General features: G+C 37.3%; 1 protein-coding gene across 10 annotated transcripts in view; it reads left to right on the top strand.

Moving 5' to 3' along the window:
• FMN2 (formin 2) overlaps nt 1-27,764 on the top strand; it is a 173,898-nt gene that overhangs the window by 69,297 nt on the left and 76,837 nt on the right. For 8 of the 10 annotated variants that reach the window (XM_058419926.1, XM_040059664.1, XM_040059666.2 and 5 more), the window contains 3 exons: nt 691-2,465; nt 3,887-4,031; nt 14,538-14,625. In XM_058419926.1, coding sequence (XP_058275909.1) covers nt 691-2,465; nt 3,887-4,031; nt 14,538-14,625 — 2,008 coding nt within the window. Of the gene's footprint in view, nt 1-690; nt 2,466-3,886; nt 4,032-4,770; nt 6,492-14,537; nt 14,626-18,607; nt 18,670-27,764 lie in introns of those variants that run through there. The other 2 variants (XM_058419929.1, XM_058419930.1) reach the window with 2 other exon arrangements.

Here is a 27,764-nt window from a genome sequence, read left to right on the forward strand (position 1 = left end):
CCATCACAGTCTGTCACTCAGCAGAGGAGTTATAAATTTGGGGTAGGATGAAAGTTCTCCCTCAGTTTTTTCTTGCTTGTTTTCTTCCCTAGCCATGCTGTCTGGAGAAAAGCATATTCTGTTCTGAGATTTAGCTCTTTTCCAAAAGATAGCATTTGTAGTGGTCTGCATTCCTGATCTGTTTTGTGTTATTTAAGGTGTATATTGAAATGCAGCAGTCAAGACTCTGTTGAGTCTGTTACACATGTTGCATCCCTTTAAAGAAACACTTAACATTTTTTCAATTAACAGAATTAAAGTAATGCTGAGCCCTCCCACCACCATGGCTTCATATCCATGTGTAGGCAAATGCTTGCAGTACTCGTGCTCAGCAGTTTGTTGTTTTCTTGGTCAGGATATTTGCAGGGAGGGAGGGGTTGCTACTGATTTTTGCTTTTGATAAGTATAACCACAGTCTAAAATAAGCTTGTACTGATGAAGGTAGTGTCATACTGAAGTAAGTAATTTTCCTAAACTGTCTTCTTCCATTTAAAGTGATTCCTCACTTTTTAAAGCCTTGACATGACTAGCTTATTTTTGAACCTCTTGAATACTAGTATTCTTGGTCTAATGTTCTTGGTCTAAATTTAATTTTTTGCATGGTGATGAATGTTACCCTCTTTTGAGCTTAATATTTGTTTTCTTTGAAAGGATGACTTTGAGGTGAAATCTGAGGAGCGTGCCAGTGTCATCCAACAACTTGAGCAAACTATTGAGGATCTGAGGACAAAAATTGCAGAACTAGAGAAACAATTTCCTGCCACAGAGGTACAGACTGCTGGGAGGGAGCAGGAAAATGAGCACGCACATTCAGACTCTGGGGAACTCAGCAGTGTGACTCTTCAAAGGAATGAAGAGGAGACCACACCCAGGACTGTGTCACAGGCGAGATCTGTACAAACATCACCAACAGAGGATTATTTAACACATACAATGCCTTCAGCGAGTGCACTGCCACCACCACCCCCATCACTGCACTTAGAAGGGGGCAAAAGCAACGGGCCAACTCAGAAATTGACAGCTCTAGAACTACAGCCCACATTTTGTTCTGAAATATCCTTAATTCTGTCACCGAAGCTAATCTCAGTGCCACTGGATGCCAGCCAATCAGTACAGAGTATACCGCAGTCACCTCTTCCAGGACCCAAAGTTGATTTGTCCCTTGCATTTAAAGGAGAGACTGAAATGCAGGTTTCCTATCATCATCTAAGTACTGTAGATGTAACTTGTAGTGAACATCCCCCTTCCTTGCCCCCAGAGCCCACATGTAGCATTACCCCATCACTGCCAGCGTCTGAACAGGCTGCCCCCCTGCCTGGAGCACATGGCCATTCCTTTGTTACTCCCTTGTCTACGGCAGGATTACCACTGCCACCACCCCTACCTGGCTCAGGACTCCCTTCTTCTGCTGTCTCAGCAGTGACACACCTGGACTACTCTTTCCCAGGTGCCATGATGTCACCTCTCCCTTGTCCTCCACATTTGCCAAGTGGGGAGAGACCGATGCTGCCTCCTGCTCCTCTCCTCCCATGTCCTGGATTCCCTCCACCACCTCTACCACCACCTTTGCCTGGAACAGGAGTCCCATCTCCTCTGCCTGGTTGGGGTATCCCACCGCCCCCTCCACCACCACCTTTACCTGGAGCTGATGTCCCTCCTCCACCTCCTTCTCTCCCTGGCCTGGGATTGCCACCCCCAGCGCCACCACTTCCTGGAGCAGGACTACCACCACCTCCCCCACCTCTGCCTGGAGGGGGCATTCCACCCCCTCCTCCTCCACCACCACCTCTGCCTGGTGCAGCTATTCCCCCTCCTCCACCCCTGCCTGGAGCAGCTGTGCCCCCTCCTCCTCCTCCACCACCTCTGCCTGGTGCAGCTGTGCCCCCTCCACCACCTCTGCCTGGTACAGCTATTCCCCCTCCTCCACCCCTGCCTGGTGCAGCTGTGCCCCCTCCTCCTCCTCCACCACCTCTGCCTGGTGCAGCTGTGCCCCCTCCTCCTCCTCCACCACCTCTGCCCGGTGTACCAGTGCCTCCTCCACCGCCTCTGCCCGGTGTACCAGTGCCCCCTCCACCGCCTCTGCCTGGTGTAGCTGTGCCCCCTCCGCCCCCTCCACCGCCTCTGCCTGGTGTAGCTGTGCCCCCTCCACCACCTCTGCCTGGTGCTGGTGTCCCTCCACCACCCCCTCCTTTGCCTGGGTTGGGGATGGCTCCTCTGGCCCCACCACCATTGCCTGGAAGTGCACCAGCACCAGTCCAGGGCAGCAGCTACCCACCAGCCCCACAGGGTTTTCTTCCTCCTCCATTACCATCTGGTTTATTTGCAATGGGGATGAATCAGGAGAAAGGGAGCAGGAAACATGTGATAGAGCCTTCTCGGCCAATGAAGCCTCTTTACTGGACAAGAATTCAGCTCCATAGTAAAAGGTAAGTCATAGAGTTGTGTAGAGTGGTGGTTTTACTTTATGGCTGTCTTGGTAGTATTGTTTGTTGTTAGCAAAAGTCTTTCCATCTAGGTAGGTCTTTGCGAGAACATCGGTGCAAATAGGATTTTGTGTGTAGTTGGGTATGTAAATTGGGTACCCATTTTCTTTAAAGGGCACGAAAATTATTTGCACACGTGTGATCGCGACACGCAAAGCAACCAGAGATTTGCAGGGCAGAGTTGTTCCTCCGAGAGAGCCCAAGGCTGAGCCAAGGCCGAGAGCCCCTCTGCCTGTTTATTTCTTACTTTTTATATATTTGTGGGTCTGGCTGTGGATTGGCTTCTGGAGTTATCACCTCCCAGCTGAATGGCCAGACCAGCTGTCAGTTACAATTGTTTTCAGGTTAGAAATATGCAAACAAAGGACAGAGAATGAAAAACAAAGGATTTGTTTATGTTACATGTGTGAGAAAAGGCAAAAATTGCTACTAATATTGCGCAGAAGCTAAAAAGTCTGACTCCATCTTATGAACAATCAAAAGGCTTTAAAAAACTCAGAAAAACCAGGGTGACACACACGGAAGCTCTTTGATAGTAGCATTTCCAGAGTCCTTTGGGGCTATGTGTCACGTGTAGATCAAAGATCTGGGGATGACGGTGTGCCACCGAGTGTTCTGTGAAACGTTTTTCCGAAATGTCTTATTTGTGGTTCCCCTCAAATTTCCAAGTAGAATTGGTCTCTGGAGCAGCTTGCAAATTTCGGTAGTGTCTCCCTTCTAGACGAATGCATTCTGAATGCATTCTATCCTTCTTTCCTCTCTTCAGTGACTTAGAAATACCCTTTTTTTTCACCTTGTACACTCAGCAGACTCAGATTCAATCTGCAATTTATTTGCATAAAGAGATTCTGATAGCCCTTACGTTGGTATGACTTGGTTTCAGTTGTTGATGTTTTTTGGTGGCTTTTTTTGTAAGAGTTCATTACTGGTCATGGAAAAAGTTTCCTTACAAATATTTTCCTTTTATCTCTGAGTAGTAATTAAAAACCCCGTCTGCTGTTATTTAATGATGAATTTATTCTTTCTTTTCAAGTCCTTGCCTCTGTCACCCAGGTCGTATGTAAATAGCTGTCTATTTCTACTTCTCTTCCTGTCCATGTCTGTATGTTTTATAGCCTATATACAGCCTATTTTTATTCCTATGTATGTAGAATGGGTGAATATAAATAAGCCTGACCACATCACATGTGAAAAAAGAGGAAAACCCCAAAGTGTGAGGAAGAATCAACAGTAGTTCTTATTAAAATGCTTCTAGTAGAATTTAGGCAACAACTTTTAAATTGCTATTTAGTTTTTTGAATTCCTCCATTTATGACTTTATTTAGTTTGACATTGCCCTACATAGGTCTTTTGCTTAACTTTAGAGATTCTAGTGCTTCACTTGTGTGGGAAAAAATTGAAGAGCCTTCCATAGATTATCATGAGTTTGAAGAACTGTTTTCTAAAACAGCTGTTAAAGAGAGGAAGAAACCCATTTCGGACACCATTACAAAAACAAAGACTAAACAAGTGAGTACTCATTTAATTTCAAATTTTTTCTAGGCTGTTTTTTACCTAAAGACAGATTTTTGCATGCAGCTGAGATGAACTATGTCTGGTATGGAATTGTTACTATATATAAGTACCTACTAAAGAAAAATAAGAAAAGGAGAGAATGTAGGATGGATTTCAAAGCTATACATGTTAAAGGCTGAAGATTTCTTTTTTCATAAATTATTTTTCAAGTATCTATTTTCTTTAAAATATCTTTGCTTTATCCACTTTAACAAAAATAATATTAAAATAATTAGGTGCATATATGATGCTTTGAAATTAACTGCAGATGTGCAAGGGTAGTATATATATTATTCTGATTAATTTTGTACATTAAATAATGAGTTGCATATGAAATACCATGACTTCAGAGAAAAATTATGCCTCAGAATCTAATTCCTAGTGTTATACCAATCAGAATGGTTTTAAGTTTGTGTTGTGTTTATGTATATAAAGAATATGAAGTTTATACGGACAATAAATGACAAGCACAGCTGGGAAAAATCCAACATTAATCAAACCAGTTTCTTGAGACAGAATGGTGTTCAATATAATAAAATTGGGAAGAATACTTTAAAATGCAGAAGTTTAAACTCCAGAGTAAAATAATTGAATCTGAATGTTTACATGACTATTTGGCTGTAATCTTCTTGGTATCTGTGTAAAAATCAAATTGTGTGGTGGTATGCTAAGTAATTTTCAATTAAACTTTCAGGTCAGAGGTGGGGATGGTCTTCTGTGGATTCCTAAAAAGCAGTTAAAGTTCTTGTTTTATCTTGGTTTCATGTTCCTGTACTCAATTCAAAGCTAGGCTGCTTTTCCATCATCTTTTGACATGCAGATTAGTGCTGTACAAGACTTTATTCTACATGGGATCCAAAGTGGGATTCTTTAAAATCTCTGCTCACTAGACTTATATCTGAATACAACCTGTTAATTCTCTACCTCTTGGTTCTGGAGATCTTGTCCCCCAAGATTTGGTCCCCCATTTTTGGTCAGGTATTTTGCTGCGCTGACAAAAAAACTTGCAACAGGCAACAGAACTGGTAATGAAGTTACGATGATTATCCCAAGGTTTTGGATAAAACCTTTCTCTGGATGGATGGGAGGGATAGCGCAAACACATGTACCACTGTGCTGCACTAGGCTGTACTAACTGGGATGGGAGGAAATGTAAACTTCTGCTGCTATCTTGCTGTCCTGCAGTAAATCTCCAAAGTGCAAGACCTTTGCTTCTCTTTCCTCCTTCTAGAAAAAAAATGGGTTTTGATGGTTATTCTTAGCTTAATTACTATCATAGTTGTTTAAGTAAAAAAATGAATGCAAAAGGGATCCTGTGTGTCCCTGTACATTTCATAACATTTGGTGATGAAAATACCTCAACAGAGTAGAAAGCATGACTGCTAATTTGTGTAACATAAAGAGAGCTTAAAGAAAGACTATGATTATGAATAAACATTAGATGTGGATTTTAATACTAAATATTTCTTTTTCTTGCAATGCCATAAATTTAGGTATGTTGTCAGTAAATTTAAAAAAAGTAGCAAAAGCCAAATTAAAATGACTGATTGTTCTTAACTTCTTTGAAAATAGCAAGTTCTTTCTGACAGAAATTTCCACACAGAAGATTAAAGTAATCAAAGTAGTTGCTGTACCTAGGACAAACATTCCTGTGAGCCACCTTAATTCACAGAAGAGAATTCTGTTTCTCTTCCTCTGGTAATCAAACAAATGTACTGCTCTCAAAAATAAAAAGAAATTGACTAATAGAGAAGTCTGGCTTGTTGAATTCTAGTATCTGTGGAGAAAAGATTGACTAAACAGATGAAGAGGCTTTCATTAGAACTGTGTTTAGAGTTATCATTTATTGCAGATGTTGAAGTTAAACACTCTTGTGTGAGAATCCAGTTAGGGCTTTTAAGAGTACTGCCATAAGACAATTGAAATAGAACAACTTCACAAATATATTCCACATACACCCTCTCAGCAATTTGGAATGCAGAATTTAATTTCTAGAATTCTCTTAATTTATACTGCAGTAAACACTTGGATAATGAAGTCTATCCATGTTTAGGAGAAGAAACAGTTATTTGGGGAAAGCATAGCTGTAATTCCACAAGTATGTTTTTTACAGGGAGCACCAAGTGCTGTTCAAGTGGTTACTGACTTACATGGCTTCTATGATAGTTACGGGTGTTGTAAAGATCTTACAAATGGTGTTTCTGTAGTGATTTTTACAGGGACATGTTATGCAAAGCAGATGTGTTTTGTCACCTGTTGAACTATTAAGAAGCACTGAACAGAACCAAGACCCTCACTCTGCTGCTTTCAAGAAAAGCTCTTGTCTGGAAATTGTTTTTGCTCCTTGTGTTGATGTGCAGGGTCTGCTGAGTGAATGTATTGCTTAGATGGATTGGATGTAAAGTACTGGCTACACTGGAAATAGTAGTCATGAAAAAATGTACAGATAACTTTCAAATGTATAAAGTACTTGGTACTCTCTATAAACATATTATTTTAATGAAACTTTTTATTGCAAGCTAAAATAAAAATGTGTTTTTGTACATGGCAGGAGGGAGAATTCTAGCTAATCTGGAGAAAGTTTTGATAGATTTGGGATGTTTTAGTGAGTGAAAGAATAATGATTTTGAAGTACACTGCTGTTCTGCACACAGGGCTTTAATTCTCTAAGCCAGAGAGTGTATGCATATGTTTGTTGTATATGTATATAGATATGCATGATATAATTATTTCTGAATAGTGAGCACTTTTAAAGTGGCAAAATTATTCTTATTGCTCTGGGTAGATTGGGGGTTTTTTTGTTAATGAATGAGTTAATTTCACCCTCCCCAACTATTGGTTGTAATTGTTTTCTCAGCATGATCATCTGCAAGTAATACAATGTAAATTAATGCTTTTTAAAAAATCAATATTACACCTAGCATTGAATGAAAGCTGCATTAAAATCCATTCCAGAACTTTAAAGAACGACAAAGAATGAAGTGTTATTATTTATTTGTGAATGAAGCTGATTTTATTCTTACCACCTCTTATTTGGTGCTATGGCAAAAGCTGTGATTTATTTTGCTCTGTTAATGCATATATATCAAATTCGCAGCTGCGGTAAATGTGTGCAAGCTCGCTCAACGGGAATGCCTACTAAATCTTCAAAGGAAGTACTTTATAGGCTGTATTGTAGGTGGGGCTGCCATTCCTACCTATTAAAGTGGTCTGACTTTCATTAGAAATCCCTGTTATAACATTGCCAAAATTCAGCTCTTTAGACTACAAGTTTTGTTGGTTTGGGTTTTTTCCCCCAGTTTGTGTCTCCTACATTTTGCCAATGTTAAGAAAGGAAACAAGGTCTGGTTTTGCTCTTGTCCGCATAATTTCATAGACTTGAATTATGGAGAAATTTTATTTTATATATATATTTTAGTTGTATAGATGGTGTCTTGAATTTTGACGCTTTACAGGTTATAGGTCTGTTTCTGTTGCTTGGGAGGGACTTTAGCTATAATCCTGAAGATTTTTTCGACAGTTTACTGGTAGTTTGGAAAACCAGAGCCAAGAGGAGGGAGACAAAGGAAGATTAAGAAAAGTAACTGGGGAAGGAGTGAATAACTGAGGAGATCTGACAGCTGAAAATATAGAGCATATTAGCTATGATTCTGTGTCACCTCTTATTCTGTCTAAAGTAATTTCACTCAGAAACTTTCTGTGAGACTGGGGTGTTTTTAACCTGGATGATCCTTTAAACCAAATTGTCAATCTCATCAAACCTGAACTGTTTGACCCAAGCAGAGGGTAAAACTCACTCTTGTGTCTTGTTCAGCTGTGCCATGTAGATACAATACCAGTTTTAATTATGTGGCTGGGTAGTCTTTTCCAAAGAACCCTTTCCATAGCTCGTGTCATCTGCATGTGATGAGCACAGTCCATAATGATTACTTATTAAATTAAGCTGTTACCTGTGTTAAAAATTGCTTTATAGCAATTGTTGCAGCACTCAAAATATGAATTAATTAGTAGAGCAGGAAGAAAATGGTCTCATGATTAAGGCCACATACTCAAGAATGATGGTAAATGCGATATTAAGAGTATACTTGCATGGCAAACATTGGCCAGCATACATTGAATGTGTTCAGTGGAAAAATGGTACATAATCAGAAAACCTTGGTATCAGTCAGCATAATAAGGATTTGGAACAGACTGAGCTAACTTGCATAGGTTACTTTCCTAACTTTTGAACCATCATTTTAGAAATTTTACTGGTAATCCTCTAACTGTACTTTTGGAAAATATTATTGAAGTAACTTCAATGAACTTTTCTATCACAGACCCTTACAATCTATCATATAAATGAAAAAAATGTTAAAGATTTTCTCTTGTGGAAAGTCCACTATGAATCTATTGACATTAAGATTTTAAACACTCTTTCCACTCCAGAATATAAATAGTAGTTTGCTAAAACTTCATTTGATTTCAAAAATCTTAGGTGCATAAAAGATGTATCAATGAAACAGTTTAGATTATGATTTCAGGATATTTTAATTTTAAGTTGGCCATAAAGAAGCTGTGGGAAGAGAATACTTCTGGAAATAAAATGCCACTCCAGTCCTTAGAGTGGTTAGAATGTGGTTCTTGTTTTTGTACATTCTTGTACATTTTACAATTGCTCAGTCTTCTGTTGAGGAACAGAATCCTTATCTAGCTTAACTAGTTTCTAACTGAATTTAAGCAGTCTAAGTATTTCTTTTCACCTAATGTTGTAAATGATTAATACTTACTGGGGCATCAATCTCTTAGTAAAAAATTACTCCTACAGTAATAGTTTTATGATGCTAATGTCAAACAGTGCCATTTTAGTGCTAAAACAGCAAAAAAGGACATGAATTGTTTCTCATCCATATTGGTAAAAGCTTTATTTATGAAATAACACAACAGGGTAATAGAGAAAATGTATGAAAAGTAAATATTATGTTTCATTGCTCCCCTCAAGCATAAAATTTCAGACATGGCTGCTTGACTTCACTAATTTGCACAACATGTCAATAACTTGCATCTAAAATTATATGAGAAAGAGAATGATATAGATTATGAAATTCTTCAGTGCGTAAGAAAACTTGTTTGTTTCCAGAGGGATTTCCATTTTGGTTAGGAGATAGAGAGATGCTGAAAATTATGCTTTGTTATTGATGCTCTGTTAGTTCAGTTAAATCATTATGTGCCATCAGTACGGATATATTGTTAGACAGCTGTTAGACAGGGTGTTAGTTTTGGGGGGGGATAGGGTTTGGGGTTTTTTTAGATGGAAAATTTTTTATCTCCTACACAAAACTGGCCACAGTAATCGAAGTAGTCCCTGTTTCCATTCTCACAATTGCCATTACTAGGCAGAAGTTACTTCTGAATTTACCTTCATAAAAAGGTAAACAAAAGGTTAAATAAAACTCACAACACACAAACCCCTCCACCTGTAAGAGTGTATTATTCTGTTATAAGAAGGATATACATGGGAAAGATATGATGGGTCCACTTCTGTGATTGCCCATTTTACATTAGGAATATACTTGAATCTGCAGAAAAGACTTGTTGTCACAATGCCTAGTGAAAAGGTGACAGCATTAATGCCCTGATCCTGTCTCTCAATGTTTTATTTGGAACTTTGTTGTTGCTGCATCTCCCTTGCCACATGTATGAGCAATAGGTCTTTGTAAAGTGGGGTTTCCTGCATGTGACTTTGTGTACTGTACAGTAGTGTTTTCTTAACCAGTGAAAACTTCAGGATAATTTTTCTAAATGCTGAAAATCAGAAGCAGAAAGCAAGAATCATTGAAAAATTCCATGCATTAACTAAATATTATTCTGGGGAAAAGGAATCCTCATATTTTTTGCTTAGGGGTTCTCATCAAACATGTGTCTTGCATTACGTTTCAACTAAATATTTCTTTAACTGTTTTTGCTTGTGTTAAACAATCGGGAACAAATTTGGCATGTAGTTTGTTTTCTGCTCAACAATGAGGACCACTCAACAATTAGAAAGTTTGTCCTAGACTTCAGGCTGCAGATAATATCTCTAGCTTCCCTTTTTATTTATTTTTTTTAAAATTTTGTTTAAAGTAGAGTTCCAGAATCCAGACTAAAAAGGAGCTGTGTATTGTGTCTGAGGCTTTAGATCTTGTAGAGATTGGATTTATCGAACTTTTGTTGTTCTGCCTTTAAATGGCGTCACTCGTCTGTAGCCTGTAGGCCCAGACTATGCAGCTGATTTATTTTATTGTTGTATTTTAAATGTGGGAATCGCTTTAGGCATTTATGCTAATATTCATATTTTCTGAATTAGTGCCGTATTGTTACATCCATTCTATTGGAGGAAACTCTAGTATTCACGCAATTGACTGAAATGGGAATGAATTGCATAATAGAGATTAGTATAAAAGTTGACATAAACCCTACATTTTAAATAAAACTAGAGAAAGTTGATAGCTGCTATGTGAAACTGCTCTATCTATTGCTGTTTTGCAGCCTTTCACCTGACAGTCATGCTCTTTGTCACCCTTTTGATATCATCATGATTCAGAATTTTGGCAGCAAAGATAACTTACTCTTCATGTGGACAGTGGCTTTTTTGTTTTGTTTTTCTTCTAATCACTGTCAAGATGTGGCACTCAGCAATTAACTATGGCTATCAGCTCACTTTCAGAAAAAGCAGCTTCTTTTCCCTGCTAACTTTTTAACCAGGACTTGAAAGGATCTACTAGGTCTCTAAGTCTGGTCCTGCTCCCTGCACAGGAATCATGTTCTAGCCTGCATAACAACAGCATTGTTCATTTATTTGCCTTTTTTTTTTTTTTTTTTTTTTCTTAATTCTAGTGTTGACCCCCTTGTTGTATGTCTAAGCCTGATCTTAGTAGCTCACTGAGCTTTAGAATTCTGATGGAAGATAGAAACTGTGACTTCACAATTTGAAACAAATATAATAGTACATGGGTGATGAATTAGAAGTGGGAGTTTCCCAAGAACATACTCCAACTCATCCTTGTTCTTTGGGCCTCCAAGAGGGAAAGGGTAGAACTGCTTCCTTTGGAAAGGTCAAGCTGATTCTAGGTAGGTTCACACCTGAATGCAGTAGTAATTTTTTTTTTTTTTTTTGTGTGTGTGTGTGTGTGTAAGACCACATCACAAAGCTATTTTACTCTCGATTTTCTTATTTTGTTTTGTCTTATTCCTGGATAAGATAGTGTCCCGAATCAATTCCATTTCTACTGTTTTTGCAGAATCTGAGGGACAGGAAACATACAAGTTTAGATGTACTCTTGCCTCTTTGTGTGACTATTGTCTTCTGATAGCACTTTGGCAATGGGTTTGCATTTGATTTTTATTTCACTTTGTCAGCTTTGGGATGGTTTTTTAATTCAAAATAAAGGCAGCAAAGGACTCCCACTATATGCTGACACCAGCAAGTTAGTTATGCTACTAATACAAGATGTTTCACACTTGAGCACAATAATGACAGGTGCTGAAATCGAGGTTCCCCCAACATCTTCTTTACCAAATTCAATTTTTTATGGTGGAATACCCAACTTTAGGGTGAAGTGTTTGAACTGTTTTATGTAGCATACTGCATATGCTGTTCTTTTATTGCTCTGCCTTTCCTGCAATTATGGTTAGGTAGCAACATCAGTTGAAGAAATTCCGTTCTTTTAAAAATTTTGTACACTTTTTTTTTTTTTTAAATAGAATGAAAGATACTGTTTGGCAGCTATTACAGATTGCAACTTAATTGTTAGAAAAATTTGGTGTATACCGTGCTACCGGAGATCTACTTTGTTTTGCAATCCTTTTGTAGCTGCAAAGAATTGACAACTTTTCTTTACAAGAAGAAAATCTCATATTGACCCACCTTTATCTCAGTTCCAGGTTTGAATGAAATTTCTGTTGCATTAAAAAAATATTTAGAGTGATTATAGCCTATTCGAAGACTAGTGCAGGTTATCCTAATAGTATTTTTCTGAATTACATTAGTTTTACATTTGAATTCAGAAAAATCTGGCTATCCTATCATATTTCAGTCCATTTGACTTCAGTTTTAAATTCCTAATAGTGTATTAAAATGGATTAAAAGTACATAAGAATTTCGTGTTAATTTTTGACAGGTGATATCAGTAACTATGCCTTGAATATAGGTCTTTAACCTTGTGAACATCAGTTATGGCATACTTGTTTCCAATGTTAAATTTTTTTGTTAATGAGCAGTATTTTTGCTGTTGAGGCATCCCACCCCAAAAGGGAAGGGAACACACCCGTGTGCAGATGCTCATGCTCGTAAAGGAATGACAAAAGTTAGAAGGTCTGTAAAAGCTTAGAAAGCTTTATTAGCAAATTATACATTTGTCACCGAGATTGATATGTTATTCCCTTATTTTCTAGTATAAGCACACAATGGTGGGTTTTGAATAAAGAGGTAGAGTGAGTGAGATAAATTGGAGAGAGGGCGAGGGAGAAAGATCACCAGTCCTTGCTCCAGTGTCCATCCAGTTAATGGGATGTCCAGAGTCCTGGAGCATGTATATCTGAGCTTCATGGGGGTACTTATTTTTTGGTAAGTTTTCCCCGCCCTGGAGATAAGCTTCTTGCTTTTTATGCAAATCAGTTATCATGCACAGTTCATTCCTCTAGACCTCTCTGGAAATGGGTTGGAGGGTTTTGGAGGGGTCTCTGGTGTATTAATCCCCCTCTACTGGCTTGGATTTTGGTCAACAATCCTTTTTCTCACCCTCATTCCTGCATGTGCACTGTACCATGCTGTGCTTATCTCCAGGAGCCAGACCAAGGATTTCTGTCACAGAAAATTGCTGCCCTACCCCCATAAGGCCCCCTTTTCCAGCCACATCCTGTTGCTTCTCACAGCATGTTATTACCAAGGATCCTTGGCTGGCCGCACAGTGATCTGGCTGTTCATGTTCGTGACACAGACATTAGTCCCTTATCTTCAGGGCTTCTGCAGCTATATTTTCACTCCACTGCAGCTAGTTTGGCATCCATGAGTAAAGGGGGATAAAATATCTTCATAATCAATGGTTATGAAGATTTAAGAAGGGAAAAAATAAAATTAAACAGTTGACCAGCCAACCACATCCTCAGAAAACCTATACTGTAAGTACAGTTGAGTTTCTCGAATTTCCTTTCCCAAGTAGCTCCAGTGGCAGAGTTCAGGGTCGGGCTCTTCCTTCTCTTCTTCTGTTCAAACATCAGTGTACAGACCTGTATCTGAAAATGTAAGTGAATCAAAGTTGGCAATGAATAGGGAATCACAGGGAAAACATCGGGGTACTTTTTAAAATTTTTAAGATGTGAATTGGATCATGAAGTTCTTTACTCTGGATAACTTAATCCTACTTTTTCTAATCTCTTTTCTCTTAATTGATTAATTTTTAAATAATTTTGCCAGTGGGGCTGTAGATAATACAGACTCTTGATGCTACAGTGGTAGCAGTGTAACTTCAAAAAATATGTATATGCTTCCTGATATGAACTAACAATTTTAATTATATGTCTTTTCTTTCTTCCTCCAAGTGACTCACAAAGGTTTTCATCAGTGCATTTAGTACAGTGTAAAACCTATGCTGAGTAAATATTAACCTCTTTCTATGCAATGGTTGAATCCTGGCATTGAAAATTATTTCATCTAGAATTATGTCGTTTTACAGATAAGAGTCCTGTTCTGGCATTACTTGTTTCTCCTAAGACTGATACAAAATTTACATCAAGCTGAATTCAAGCAACTTGGAGTCCTATGTAAGATAGCCTGTGAATTACATGCCGCTTTTATGCGTGCGAAACCAGAGTATGAAAGTCTATTTTAATCACTGATTTTAACCCCCTAAAGCAAGTCATTTTAATGCTTGATTTTTGTGGGCTTTTCTTTTTCTATTTTGAAAACAAAAAAAGCTTTCTGACCTTTTATAATCCCTAAAGTGATCAAAGAAAACCCCAACGTGTACGTGGTTATTTTGATTTTAAAATAAAATTCATATTGGCGCCTACTACGTCAAACATTCAAATAAAATGCAAATTCTCACAGTTTTAACTTACATCAAAGATGGAAATCATTGTGTGGTTTTGGAAACCAAAGCAATTCCAAGATAGACACAGTTGGATTTTTTTTTTATTTGACAGTGTGTTTCATACACTTAGTAACACCAGTGTGAAGAAAAGTGCGCATCCTAATGAAGAAGGAAGACTAGGGGAACATTTATAGTAACTCTTTTAGGATTAAATTCAACTAGGTGACAGTTACATATGATTGTAATAGATTTATACAGCGGAAGCAAACTTTAAAAATAATAAATTTGCTTGGGTTTGTGTACATATATATATACACCATAATGAACTATTTCTTGAGTATGTCATTAGTAATGCAAAATATCTTGTATATTATCCTCCATAATATATTAATACTTGTGTTTCTCCTGGCAGGTTGTCAAGTTGTTAAGTAACAAAAGATCTCAAGCTGTTGGGATATTAATGTCTAGCCTTCATTTAGACATGAAGGACATTCAGCATGGTAAGTGAAATAACTATTGATTATTTTCAGATCACATAATTATTTGGAAATGCTAAATATTTATATCATTTGATATGTAAAATAAATATATATGAGGCCTTTTTTACACTATTTTTTCTAAAAATACCTTGTTCCGGCATTTATATTCCCCTTTCAGCATCAACTGTGTAAGTGGTATATAATATAGACACTTTGATTTTTGGCCTTTTCGAGGAAGAAAAAATGATGTTGTGTTTATTTCAATTTAGATAACCTTGGGATATATCCAGAAAAGTGAATTATAATGTTTAGTTTATTTGTTTTATAAAATAGTTCCGATATTTAGGTTAGCACAAACTGTGTCGTTCTTTCATCTTCAACAGCATTTTTTACAAAGAGAGATCTTTTAGGGGAATGTAATACTTTTCACATTTATGTTAAGAGACAGTAGTGCAAAAAGGTGAAAAGTGGAATTGCATTTATATTCAGAGCATCCCTTATGTTTCCCAAAGGCTTTGGATAGATTTGAAGCAGATTGAATTATCCTGTGAAGTGCCAGCCTATCTATTAAATAAATGTGGTTTCAAGTATAACACAGACTTCATAAATCAAAAAAACATCTTGTGAACTTTCTAGGCTACATATTTATGGCCATGCATTCAGTTTACTATGCATTGCTTATTTTGCAAAATTATTTATAAATAGAACAAATTTGAGAGCACTCTGTCAGCTAGTGAGTAACTCGTAATCACAGTTTTAAGGTTTTATTAAACTGTTTTGATGGTTACTGGACTTCCTCAAACTGAAGCGCTTAAGATGGTAGTCATAGAGCAAGGCGCCAGTACTGGCGCCAAGAAGTACTTGGTATTTCCAAAGCTGGCAGATGTAGTTCAGTTAAGTCATAGAGCAAAATCTGAAAACAATGATATGGTCCTTTCCTTCAGTCAAATATTCAACTTAGTTTCAGTTAATAATGAGAACCTTATGAAAAAAGGAGTCCGCCTAACATCTGTGTCTGTGGTAAAGCCAACACAAGTTCATTGAAAATTTGCTTGCTTAACATGCAACACTAACAATAACATGGCATGAATGTCAGTAGTTGAAGGGGTCAAACAATATTATTCTTAACCTTTATCCTATTACAATATTAAGCACACATGATCATCTAAGAGCTGTGTGCAGATTTTGTATATTCCTCTTTCAATAGCTGTTTTCTAAAACCAAAAGGCTTTGCAAAAGGGAATTTAGTAGGCTTTTTTATTCCCTTGCTGTGCAGAAGAGATTGAACAAACATGAGAACTTTTTTCTGGTGGGGGAATTTGTGGAAATGGTTGGTACTAGAAGTTTTTGAAGTTTTTGTGGCTTTTTCCTTTTTTTTTTTTTTTAATGAACATAAAATAGACATGGAGAAAATGTGGTGAGAAGCAAGAAATAAATGGTGGGGGCAATGAAAATAGAGATATTGCCCAGAAGTATTTCTGGCATCAGTCACTCCATGCAGAGGTCTCTAAGTGATCTAGCCATAGTGTGCATGCATAAATTATAGGCTCACAACCCCAAGTATTTAGCTTTACCTTTATTACATTATTAATTCCTTATTAAAAATAAAGGGTTTACGTATTTTTGAGACTTTTAACATGTAGGGTTTTCTGCTTTAATTTGAGCATATTAACAAAAATGTACTAACAAAGATTCAAATAATGATCAAGTGCCTGCATTAAGAAAAATAGTCAGTTAATGTATTTGCATCTTTATACATTAATATTTAAGTTGTATGACAGTGAATACAGTAAAAAATGTGATCAGTGTTTTTTGTCCCCTGGCCCAGGGTTTTAGTTGTGGTCTTGGGGTTTTTCCATGTTTGATGTACACTGACATAAATTTACGCATATCCCAGTACAATACAAGCAATTGTTTTCCATAAATAAGGAACACAGTCAGATGAAACTTTCCTCCACCTGCATCCTGACAATTTTGGTACTAGTCAACTTATAGCTTTCCTGTAAATATTCTCTATATCATATATAAGCATATTTTTAGGATGCAGTGGTCATGCAAATCACAGAAATGTAATCTTTTTTTTTTTTCCTCTGGCCTCAGAAAGGCATGCAGAAGGAGAGAGAAACTTTCAGTGCTGAGTGATATTCCATTTCTTGTTTTGCATGCTACTTACCGTGCTGTATTTTTCTGGTGCTTTTGATAAATTTTGAAGTCCTACATGGACAGAAGGGAAAACAATTATGCTGGGTACTAATTCACCCGATAAATTTAGGATTTCAAGTTTTAAATCATATTGTGTTTAGATGAAGACCTTAAAATAGGTTAAGAGTGGTCAAATGTTGTATCTTAATGTCCTGTAAAATTTTTGTTCTTTGGTTGGTGTTCTTGGTGTAGCTTTATTTGCTTTTTAAGATACAAAAATAATGATGAAATATTGTCTGCAAGAATATTGTCTGCATATCTGATTGGGTGTAACATTTAATAGAAGATCTCAGTATATTGTAATACACCTGAAATAGATTTCTTTTATTATATGGTTGTTAAGCGTCTGCTTGTAGAATTGCATTTGTCTGCTTCCAGCTTTGGAGATCGGTTTAGCAAGACAAATGCCCAGAGCCTGTCTGCTTTTAAAATAGTTTTAAAGTGTGGAAGGAGTAGTTGTAATAATCAGAGCACATTTGTTCTGAACTCTAGGGTGTGTTTCTAGTAGTGCTTCAAAGTTTGCTAGGTTAATTTTTATTGTTGTGGGGATTTTTTTAGTAGATTCTAATTGTTAACAGAATTCCCATCTATTTTATGCAGACAAGGCACTTGTTAAAGTATTTCTTAAACGCTTTAAGAAATGTGGGTCTCTTTGGTTGCAGTGCCCTTTCTCTGTTACTAGTACAAAAATGAGTACTCGTGGTTTCTCTGATTTCACACAAGGTCTTACTGATGCCTGGGTTTTTTTAGGTTTTTTTGGCAATCATCTATCAACTGTGCAAAACACTTTATCCAGGCATTTTGCTTGCTTTTTTATTTTCACTATACTGCAAATATCCTTTATCCAGTATTATGTTCCCACTGGAAATATTGCTGTATTTGGCTGCATGATGTGGCCCAAACTTGAGAAAAGCCAAACAAGCACTGCTTACCTCTTTTTCCTTTATAAATCAGATTTTCTTCCTAGAGAAAAGACTTGGGGTTTAACATTAATATTTTTGGGAGTTTTCCTAACACTTCAGAGTTGTAAAGTGTGCTCAGATTAGGAATACAAGAAGATTCTGGTGTAACTGCATAGAGTAACCTATGATGAACACCCTATACATTAAAATATAATTACACGTTAAGCCTGTGTCTGCATTTAGGGACTGTCCTTGTAAATAAGGTATCTTTGTTCAAGCTGTCTGTCAGCACTTGAAATATAACAACTGTTTGAAAATGCAGCCATAGTGCAGATAAAAAGTTTGTCAGTGCCTTCCCCAAGCTCCTTATTTATAAAGAAACAGTGTATCTTCCTCTGTGTTTACAACTGTAATAAGTGCCGTAAGAATAGCAAAAGTTCTTCTGTGTGTGTATAAAAATTGAAGGAAAAAATTAAACTGAAGCCAGGAAAAAAGGCAAATTTTATATTTTGTGCAGCTAAATATTAAATTTATTACACAGTGAAATTTTAATCTAGTATTTATTTCATATATGAAATTATTTCTTGGTACATGAAAATAGTCTTAGTTCTAAGAATGCCTTGTAAATAATGAAAGTAAAAGTTTCTCAAAAATGGAATATGCAGCTCTTTGTCTTTAGAAGTTGTCTGTTATCTTTTCTAGTTCATTTTCTCTCAGTAAGGTTTGTCACTCCAGGAACTGTGTTGCTACGATACTCTTAACTATTTTTCTTTAAAATTTTGCATAGCACCTTGTGGTTTCCCTGGCTCTGTCTGAAGTAGTTTAGAGATTTCTGCCTCTGAATTTTGGATGATGTCTCATTTTCCTCATTTAACAAGTCATTTATCCACCCTCTCTAGGACACTGGTAGTCTGCAGAATTTGAGGGAACTACCTGTCCCACTCTGATATCTGCAGGGGGAAAAGGGAAGGGCAAGACACTGTCTATTACAGGCCTCAAAAAAGAATTAAATAGGAAAAAGCAATTACTCAAAGGGCAGAAAGATTCACCTAACAGCTGGTAAAAACCAACCTTGTAATCTGGACTCAAGCTTATTTTACTGGAAGTTATATCTGCAGCAGAGTTTGTTCTGCTAACAGCAGTACAACTTTGTACAACAAACATATCTTCTGCCCTGAATTCAAGACAGATGTTCAGGAAGTGAACATACTTTAAATGTTAGCAAGAAAAAAAAAATGTTTATTCTTTAGTATTTGACTATTAGTGACAAAAGAACAAGAGAAAATCTTGGATTTGTTTTCTTGACCACTCATGCTGACAAGTAGAAATGATGAGTAAGGAGAGACTTTGTCAAAGGTTTAACTAAATTATGTCACTAGAGAAGGTTGATAAAATGTCTCTTACACTGCATTATTTCAGTGCTCTGAGCAGGAATTATTTGTGTATTGAACTATCATGTATTCTGGGTCCAAGAGGTGCTCTAAATGGAAAGCAATCAGGACAGAATGACTGAACATCTGGAAAATAAGACTCAGGATTAGTTTATTTTACAGAGTCCAGAGGTGATCCGAGCATTATTTATCCTAACAACAATGTGTGAGCACAAGCACAATCATTTGAAACTTACAGTACCCGTTCTTCACAAATATTTCAGTACCCTCCTAAAAGATATCTGATTAAAAAAGTTACGAGGACAAAAGAATACGTGATTGGATCAAGCTGTCTAGCCACTGTTACACTAGAAAGTGTAAGTAAAGCTGCTGCCCAAAATTGTTATTTCTGTCCATTTAAGTTATGGAGGAAAATGTTGGCTGTAGGAAGATATGCAGACCTTTTTTCTGTTAGGTGGCAAGTCTGTATTTATTTATTAAATTAATGATAAATAGAATGGTTGCAATCAGGGCAGGTTAATTACAAAGTCTGTAACTTTATCTGTTACTTCTGGTGTATTAGTAGAGAATTGAAATTCTTTAAATGTTCCTCTTTTTTTCTTAATCAAATATTTCACAAGCTACCACCCCAAACCCTAAAAGATTATGGTTTAAACTTCCCCTCTGATAGCTCTTCCAAACACCTATTTAGATCCTTCAGAGACACACCCAAGTAAAGATTGGTTTGATTCAGCAGTTTTTGTCTCATGTACTGTACTAGCACTTCCTCAAAATTTCACACCATAATTCTGAGTCTTATTCCTCCATTTCTTCTTGACTTTATACTACCATATTCATTACATTATGCCTGCTGTTAGATTGTATTCTTACATGTTTTATTTGCTTATAATTACTTTACAAGCTCCTATTAGGAAATTATTGGGAAGGAAAACAATGGAATACAAAATTACTTTTATAGAATACATGCTAGAGTTAATTTAGAGTGTCACATATATATACTGCTTTGATGCTGTTATTTTGCCCACAGTGTTCTGTATTGAGTAGTGATTTTGGAGCCCTTGTCTGGCCACTCCTGTCAGACATAGTTAGGGAGGAAGGTCCTTAGAGACAGGTGGAGTTTCCAGTGGAGTTTCCAATGGATGTGGCATAAACCCCTGACCTTTGGGTGAAAGTCCTGAAAGGCAGTTCTAAGCATTTAAACCATGCCTCTAGTCCCCCTTCTGTCTTCTACGATTTTCTGAAACCTAGTTTACAGTGACCAGAGGTCAATAAAGCAGTAGCAACACTTGTTAAGGGATAAATACCACTTCAATTATAATTTTCTTTTAATATATGTACCATACATCAAGATAATGAAGGACAGAAGTATTAGCATCACCAAGAAAGGAACTGAATGTTTTATGTCATGTATCTCTTTGTAATTTACACTTTAAAACAAATTTATGGAATTATATAATTTTTGTCTAAAATGCAAAATGCACTTTCAAGAACATAAGTTTAGGGTTTTTAATGAGGAAAATAATATTGAGTTTTCTTCACAATATTTGAATCAGCAGAGACTAATTACTGCCACATTGGACAGTTTGGATAATTAAAGATTTTTGTTGTTGTTAAGAACATATGAATGTAATTTAATGGAGAAGTTTTGTAAGAAAATGTAACTGCATTGTCTGTTGTTTCAGTTGAAACCATGGGGTTTTTCTTGCAAGTCTGATCTAACTTTGAAAGTTAGTGAAAAGTTTCAGGAACATTCTTTTCTCCCAAAAGAAAAAAAAAGTACTGTTATTTCTCATTTGTGTACTGCGTACTCACTCAGAAGAGGGATGATTACAAAATTCTTAGCATAAAACCAACAAAATGTGTGCTATTCAAATTAGTACCATGTAAAAATTGGGTGGCAGGAGGGAGAAAAAGAGCACCTTGTCTCTCTATCATAGCAGAAGTATTTTCCACTGGTGATACTATTATACATTGCTGAAGTGCATAGAGGTTCTAGCATTATTAAAATTAAGAACTCCCTATTAATTAAGAACTTCCAGTAATACAGTTAAAGTAATTTTTCATTAAAACAAAAGAACAGGATGTTTGCCACAACAGTTTGTGATTTTTTCATGTGTTTGTTAGATTTCAATACATTTATACATACAAAAATTTTGCATTCAAAAATTAATGCCACTTGTATGTGTATAGCTACTAATGATTTAAATACAAGGTAGTTAAAAACAGGATTCAGTATCATTGCAAGAAAAATAGCTAAAACTTTTTTTTTCAGTATACCTATAACTGTATTTTTATCAGGTTGTTGGGGGTTTATTTGTTTGTTTTGGGGTTTTTTGTTTGTTTGTTTGTTTTTAATCAATTAAAACTATATGTTATATTTGAACAAGTGGAGATCTAGCTTTGTACCTGATCTCATGTGTAGATAACCATAAAATAAAAATAAAAAGCTGAGGTGAGTGGCACTGGGGGCTCATTAGGTATTTTTTGTGTATCTCTTATCTTATTGCTTTAGTTCACTTCAAACTGAAAGGTTTCTTTGGAACAGCTTTCATGCATGTTATCTGTTCCTTTGATTTTTCCTTGTCACCAGTCTACAGTCCATGACTCTTTCTTCTCTTTGCCTGTGAGGTGACTGACTAGCTCTGCCTGCTGCATTCAAGATCTCAGTGCAACTTATGCCCGTGCCAAGATGTCACATCATCTTCTTTCAGGATCTGTTTTTTTCTGTATTGTTGCTGATGTTTTGTTTGCCCTTCACTGCTGCTAATTTTTGAGCTTATGTTTTCAAGGAACTATGAAAAAAATCTGAGTATCTTTTTGGGGGTAGCAGTTGCTAATTTTGTATGCATCACAGGACTTTTACAGTCTGGGTTCTTTTTTTTCCCCATCTACTTTGCATATATTGACACTGAGTATTTGTGAGATCCTTTTCTATGTGTTTGTGGTCAGCTTTTAAGTGGTGTTACTATCTGAGAACATTGATGCCTCATGTTTATTAAACAGCACAGTACCCTTTAGAGGTCCTAGTAAGGCTCCTTTGCTGCAAATTTCTTCTTTAAAAACTAATCATTCATTTTGGTAATTGATTTTCTGGCTTTTTGAGCAGGTTTTGGTTTTTCATTGTTTGTTTTGGTTTGTTGGTTGCGGTGCTTCTAATCTAAGTAGATGTATCCTCTTATACCATGACAGCATAGTTTTTTCTGAAACCTTAGGTAAGGATAGCAAGGAACATTTTGCAAAACCAGTATTAACCTGATCATTCTTACCTGGACCTTTGCAGACACGCCTTTAAAGCAGTACTACTTGATTTGCTGCTTGTGAGTGCCTACTACAGATTGTGCTACCTTGCTTTCTCATTACATCGGTTTACCGGTATGTTCTTTAAAAAACCTGTTCTTCTGTATAATACACAGGCATTTTCCAGGCATAAAAATCAGATTGACTGGTTTGTAGGTTCCAGTATCATCTGAGGAATTCTCTTCATTTGTATGTTCTGAAGCTTGTTCAATTTGAGACCGTGCCCAAAACCTATCACTTGAGAAGTAAAGAACTTGTCTGAGAACCTCTCTGACCTTTTCTGTGGTTGTGAATCCTTACACAAATACTTTGTTTAACCTTTTCCGATTCTCTTTCTTTTGTGCTCTTTTTACAGCCAGATTATCTGCATGCCCAGCTGTTTCCTGTCAGGCTTCATACATGTGACGTGTTTGAAAGCAGTTTTATTACTAGCTTTCGGCAAGTTGGGTTTAGACCTTTTTGTTTTTGTCCAATTTACATTGAATTTGACTTTGCTTTTTGTTTTCTTCAGCTGATTTCCACTTTTGAAGAGTATCTTTTATTTACAGGTGTCCCTCATGCTCTTACACTTAATCATATATGCGATTTTGAGGAGTAGGAGTATTGTCAATGTGAAAAGACAAGGGAGGGAAAAGGGAGCATTTAAATTTATCAGTTGACTTTTTTTCCTGTGGCTCCAATGAAGAGTCTTTAAGCTTTCTTCTGACCGTTAATATTTTTTTTAAGTCTTTCAACTATCCTCTCATTTTTAGCTAATTTCTGGTTGTAAAATCGAAATTTATGGTGTTATTCCTAAAGAATCTTATTCCCTCATTCTATGGAGAAATTTTGTTAAAGGCTGGTTTGGTGTCTCCAGCTGCTCTGTACTTTATTCAGAAGGACATCAAGTGTTACTTCGCCTCCTTTGGTAAATCTGCCAAGCTGCTTTAAGTAATAACTGATGCCGTAAAATTTAGATCCGAATGATGGTTCAAGCAATGTGGTTAACAGATTAAACCTTACAAACAGAATGTTTTCTATGCGGCATACTGGTTTACACATGAACAGTAAAATACCGTTTAGGAGTCGTTATTAAGATGCTCGTTGAGCGGTCGGTAAGAGGGCACTGATTGCGTTTTTCCTATTTAGGCTTGAACTTCCTCCACAGGGAACGCGGTAGATCTTTTACACCCGATTGCTTTATCTTGCCAGGCTAATGCTCCCTTCAGTATTCGCTGCCTCTCTTCTGCTCTAATCCCTTGTAAAACCGCGTACAGCCTTCCACTGTTAGCGTCGCGCTGATTATCGTCCTCCTGTCCCACTCGGGAACAGCCATTGCATCCATCAGTCAATACAGATTTTCCCTTTGCAGATGTTAGATGACTCTAGGGACACACATCATTCATTCACACAGCCTGGCCTTTCCCCGATGAGCTCGGCTTACCTGAGCCGCTGCTCTGCCCGGCCTCCCTGGCTCACGCCCGCTCTTCCCCGGGCGGGGCGGTCGCGGCCCCTCACATGGCTGCTCCGGCCGAGCGCGGCGATCGCCGCCTGCCCGGCCGGGCCCGGGCCGGTCCCCGCTGCGTCAGCAGGTGGCAACAGCGGCCCGCGCTGCCGCCGCCGCCGCCGGGAGCTCCGCCGCCCTTCCCGGGAGCCGCCGGCCCGGCACGGCCCGGCCGAGCGGAGCCGCTGCCCCAGCGCCCGGGAGGCGCCCGGCCGGGCAAGGGCTCGGCCTTGCGGCTCCGCCCGGCGCTGCCCCTCGGCACGGTCCTCACGCAGGGAATAGCGCCTTTAAACAGTAGCGCCGAGTGTAAGGAGCAGAAAGCGTGATGCGAAGATGGTAGAGGGACTTGTTTGCTGTGTCCATGCATCATCCGTGATAGGGGAGGGTAAGAGAGTGCCGGGGAAGTTTCGATATTTTGCTTAGTCTGAGTGCCCACTGCTCCCCATGCTGCAGTCAGTGTGTTGGTATTCCTGTACCTGTCATTTTATGAGGTGCCAGGATTTCTCCTACTTACTTCTTTCTCGTCTTTCTCTTGTTTTGTTGTCCACAGGCAACGAAAGATCAGGTTAATTTCTCTTGTTCTGCTGTTTCACGTGAAACCTTCCCAAGCAATGGGAAGAGGTGTTAGGTTTTGTTTCAGTTTAATATGTTTTCTGTTTTCAGTAAAGTTGCAATTGTTTTTGCTACCTAGACACAAAGCATAGCTCCGTGTTACTGAACTGAAACAATATCGACTGGCTCCCATAATCTTAAAGTCCTCAGTAGACCAAAGCTAGTAATAATACTCTAATAAATATAGATACGTGGTTCCAAATAACTTTCAGGGGCATTTTTTCTTTTAACGTATGTATATTGGTTTTCTGTCTACGTGGGCATTTGTGAGTTTTTGTGGGGTTTTTGTTTGTTTGGTTGGTTGGTTTGGTTTGGTTTTGGCTTGAGTTTTTTTGTTTGTTTGTTTGGTTTTTATTTTTTTGTTATCCCAGCCTTTATTTGCTTGAATTAATACCAGCTTTTGAGAAATGCTTTGGAGTGTGAAATAAGATGGAACTTAAACCATATACAGGAATCCATCTGTGCTCAGCTGTCACAGTATTGTGATTTGAACTAGTAAATCTGTGTCATCTGTCATGTACCTAGCCAAAAATCTTTTTGCATTATTTTCATAATCCCACCACACTTAAAACGTGGTGTCACAAGATCACAAGATCATTACATCACTTTCTTAGCATCTGTAGCTCCTTAGTACTCTGACTTCAGAATATTTGGTGAAAGGCTTAACGTGCCTTAATACGATGAAATCCCTGGTGTGTTTATCCAGACATCAGACAGGGCAGACATGTAGAATACTAGGCAACATATTATATGTTCTCTGCTGTGCCAAAAATAAAATTTTAATTTTATTTGAAAAATAAATTGAGAGAATTTAATTTTTTTCAGTGAGATACTACCACCATTTGACAGAAGGAAAGAAAAATTTAGATTTGAGAGGAAACCTCTCAAATGTTTGTTTTCATAATTCTTGACCAAGAAAATTTGCATTTTGAATTGTGACTAAAACAATTGCTTGTACAGGAATTATAGGCAAGTGAGGACCAGCATGCTTTGCATGACGTTTGAAACCGTGTACGTTTCCACACAGTACTTCCTTACTAATTCTGCTAGTACAGATACTGATACTACACACAACCGGCTAGCTGAAACCATAAGCAGGCAAAGCTTGTTTCTGAATGATACTAGGTGTCTTCATGGCTAAAAGAACTTGCAGTACTTTCTGTTGTAAATGATTAAACAGTAACAACATTCCATGTAGTCTGTGTAAAATAATTTAAGCTTAGTGATGTTACAGAAGACTGGTAGGGAATTTCAGAGAGACCTAGCAAAGGGCAGACATGCAGCTCAAGTCTAGGTTTTTAGAAAGAGCATTCTAAGCATTTAGTCTGGCTGCTAAATAAGACAAGTTATGTAATAGTGCCTGCTAATTTCTTCCTCAGGCTGTATAAAAATGAAAGTTTTAGCAGTATAAATGATCTTGAGTTCCAGCAGAAATTCTGACCCTTCAACCTTTTGCTTTCTTTGAAGTTGCTGAAAATTTTGCAGTTGGCTTTGGTTGAGTCTAGGATTTCATAGAAATATTTAAGTGATGGAGAAGTCAACATATCCCATGAAACATTGTTCAAAAGGTTGATTTCCCTCGCTTTTAGCACTTTAAATATGCTTTCCATAGTGAATTTCCCAGATTAATTTACAGATACTTTTCATTCTTTCATACTTTTGGTCAGTGAAATTACAGAGCCATCTGCTTTCAGGTATCTTGTCATGAAGGTATGTAATAATGTAGCTTCTTAACTTTCTTTGTGTAAGTTAAATAGCTCAAGCAGTTCAATAGAAAGACAAGTTCTTGAGGTTGTTCTGCTATCTTCTTTGTTGGTCTTTTTGATATTACATTGGTCCTAGCTCTAGTCCAAAACTTGCTTTAACTTCTAGCCACTCCTTGAGAGTTTTAGATTATTCATTGATCACGATTACAGAGCGTGCAATCAAAGCACTCCTTGGGGCGAGTTTCGGTCTGCTCAGCAAAGAGAGCTCTCCCATTAGTGTTGCCACCTGGATTTCATTGAGGAAATCACTATTTTTAATATATTTCATTTCAGTCTTGATAAAGATATTTGCAGTAAGCTGAGAGCAGAGTCCTATGAAAGCCTAAGATACTCTCTCCTTTGTGGTAATGTTTCAAGAGCAATTACATTTTCAGATCTGTGAGCTGGGCAGTTTTTAAGTCATTTAATGTTGACTGATAATTTAATATATGTGTTCTAAATTGCCAACTGGACACACTGGGAGTTCCATTTAACTGTGCACTAACTATGGGTATATTGAAAGAAAAAAGGCTAAGATCCCAAGTTAGCTGCTTACTGCAGCGACTCAATTATTTGGAAAAGACGTGTGTGTTAGGTCTCTGCCCTGATAACTATCAAATACAGCAGTTCACTACTGGATGGCTGCAAATAAATTTCTTCTTCTTCCTTCTCCTACACTTTGTTCAAATTTATAAATTATAATGAGCTCCCTAAAGCAAGAAATAAGAAGCTTTTCTCTTTGCTTATGGGCTGTACTTTTTAGATTTAGACATGACTGTTTACTGTGAGCCACTTTAATAGAAATAAGTTAGGTGGGATTAAATCAAAAGCCAGTAAATTTGAATTCTGAAAATAATACGCACATAATTCAAAGTTTCAATTAGTTTGAAGCCTGAAGCCTCATTTGTATGCCTAGTAAGTCTTATTAATATCCTCCAGTTATACAGTCAGTGATACAATTAGCCTGTGGAGCTCTTGGTCCTAATGCCATTGAAACCAAGATTGAAAGACATAACAGCCTGTATGGATCTAAAAGAAAAATTTAACACACAGGAAACCCAAATTTTATATCACCTGAATCATGAATTTAAAACTACAAATCATGTCTGTCTTCAGACAGATTGATGCACAATGCCAGACCTACTGCATATGTGCTTTTGCAGCTGATGTATTTGTACAGTTTGTTTTTATAACATGCACTGTAAATACATAGTGACACATAAACATCCCCAAAGTATATTCCTCAGACATCATGTTCTAGTAGTCTGCCCCCAAAAAATATATACTTGACAGGTATGACAAGCTTTCCTTTGAGAACCTCTAAGTGAAATGCCAGTGGCATGCTGTACTACCTTAACCAGAAAGTGAAAAAGTTTAGTACAAACTGATACTGAAATAAAAGCCAAGAGCTTTGGGGTTTTTTACCACAGCAATTATATTTTCTGTAACAGAAATTCTTACATATAAAATAAACCTAAATGCCACTATTAATTTTGCATTGAAATCTTGTTCTTAAAACACTTAAAGA

Source organism: Hirundo rustica, chromosome 3, assembly GCF_015227805.2.
Source record: "Hirundo rustica isolate bHirRus1 chromosome 3, bHirRus1.pri.v3, whole genome shotgun sequence".
In the NCBI taxonomy this organism is placed as follows: Eukaryota; Metazoa; Chordata; class Aves; order Passeriformes; family Hirundinidae; genus Hirundo; species Hirundo rustica.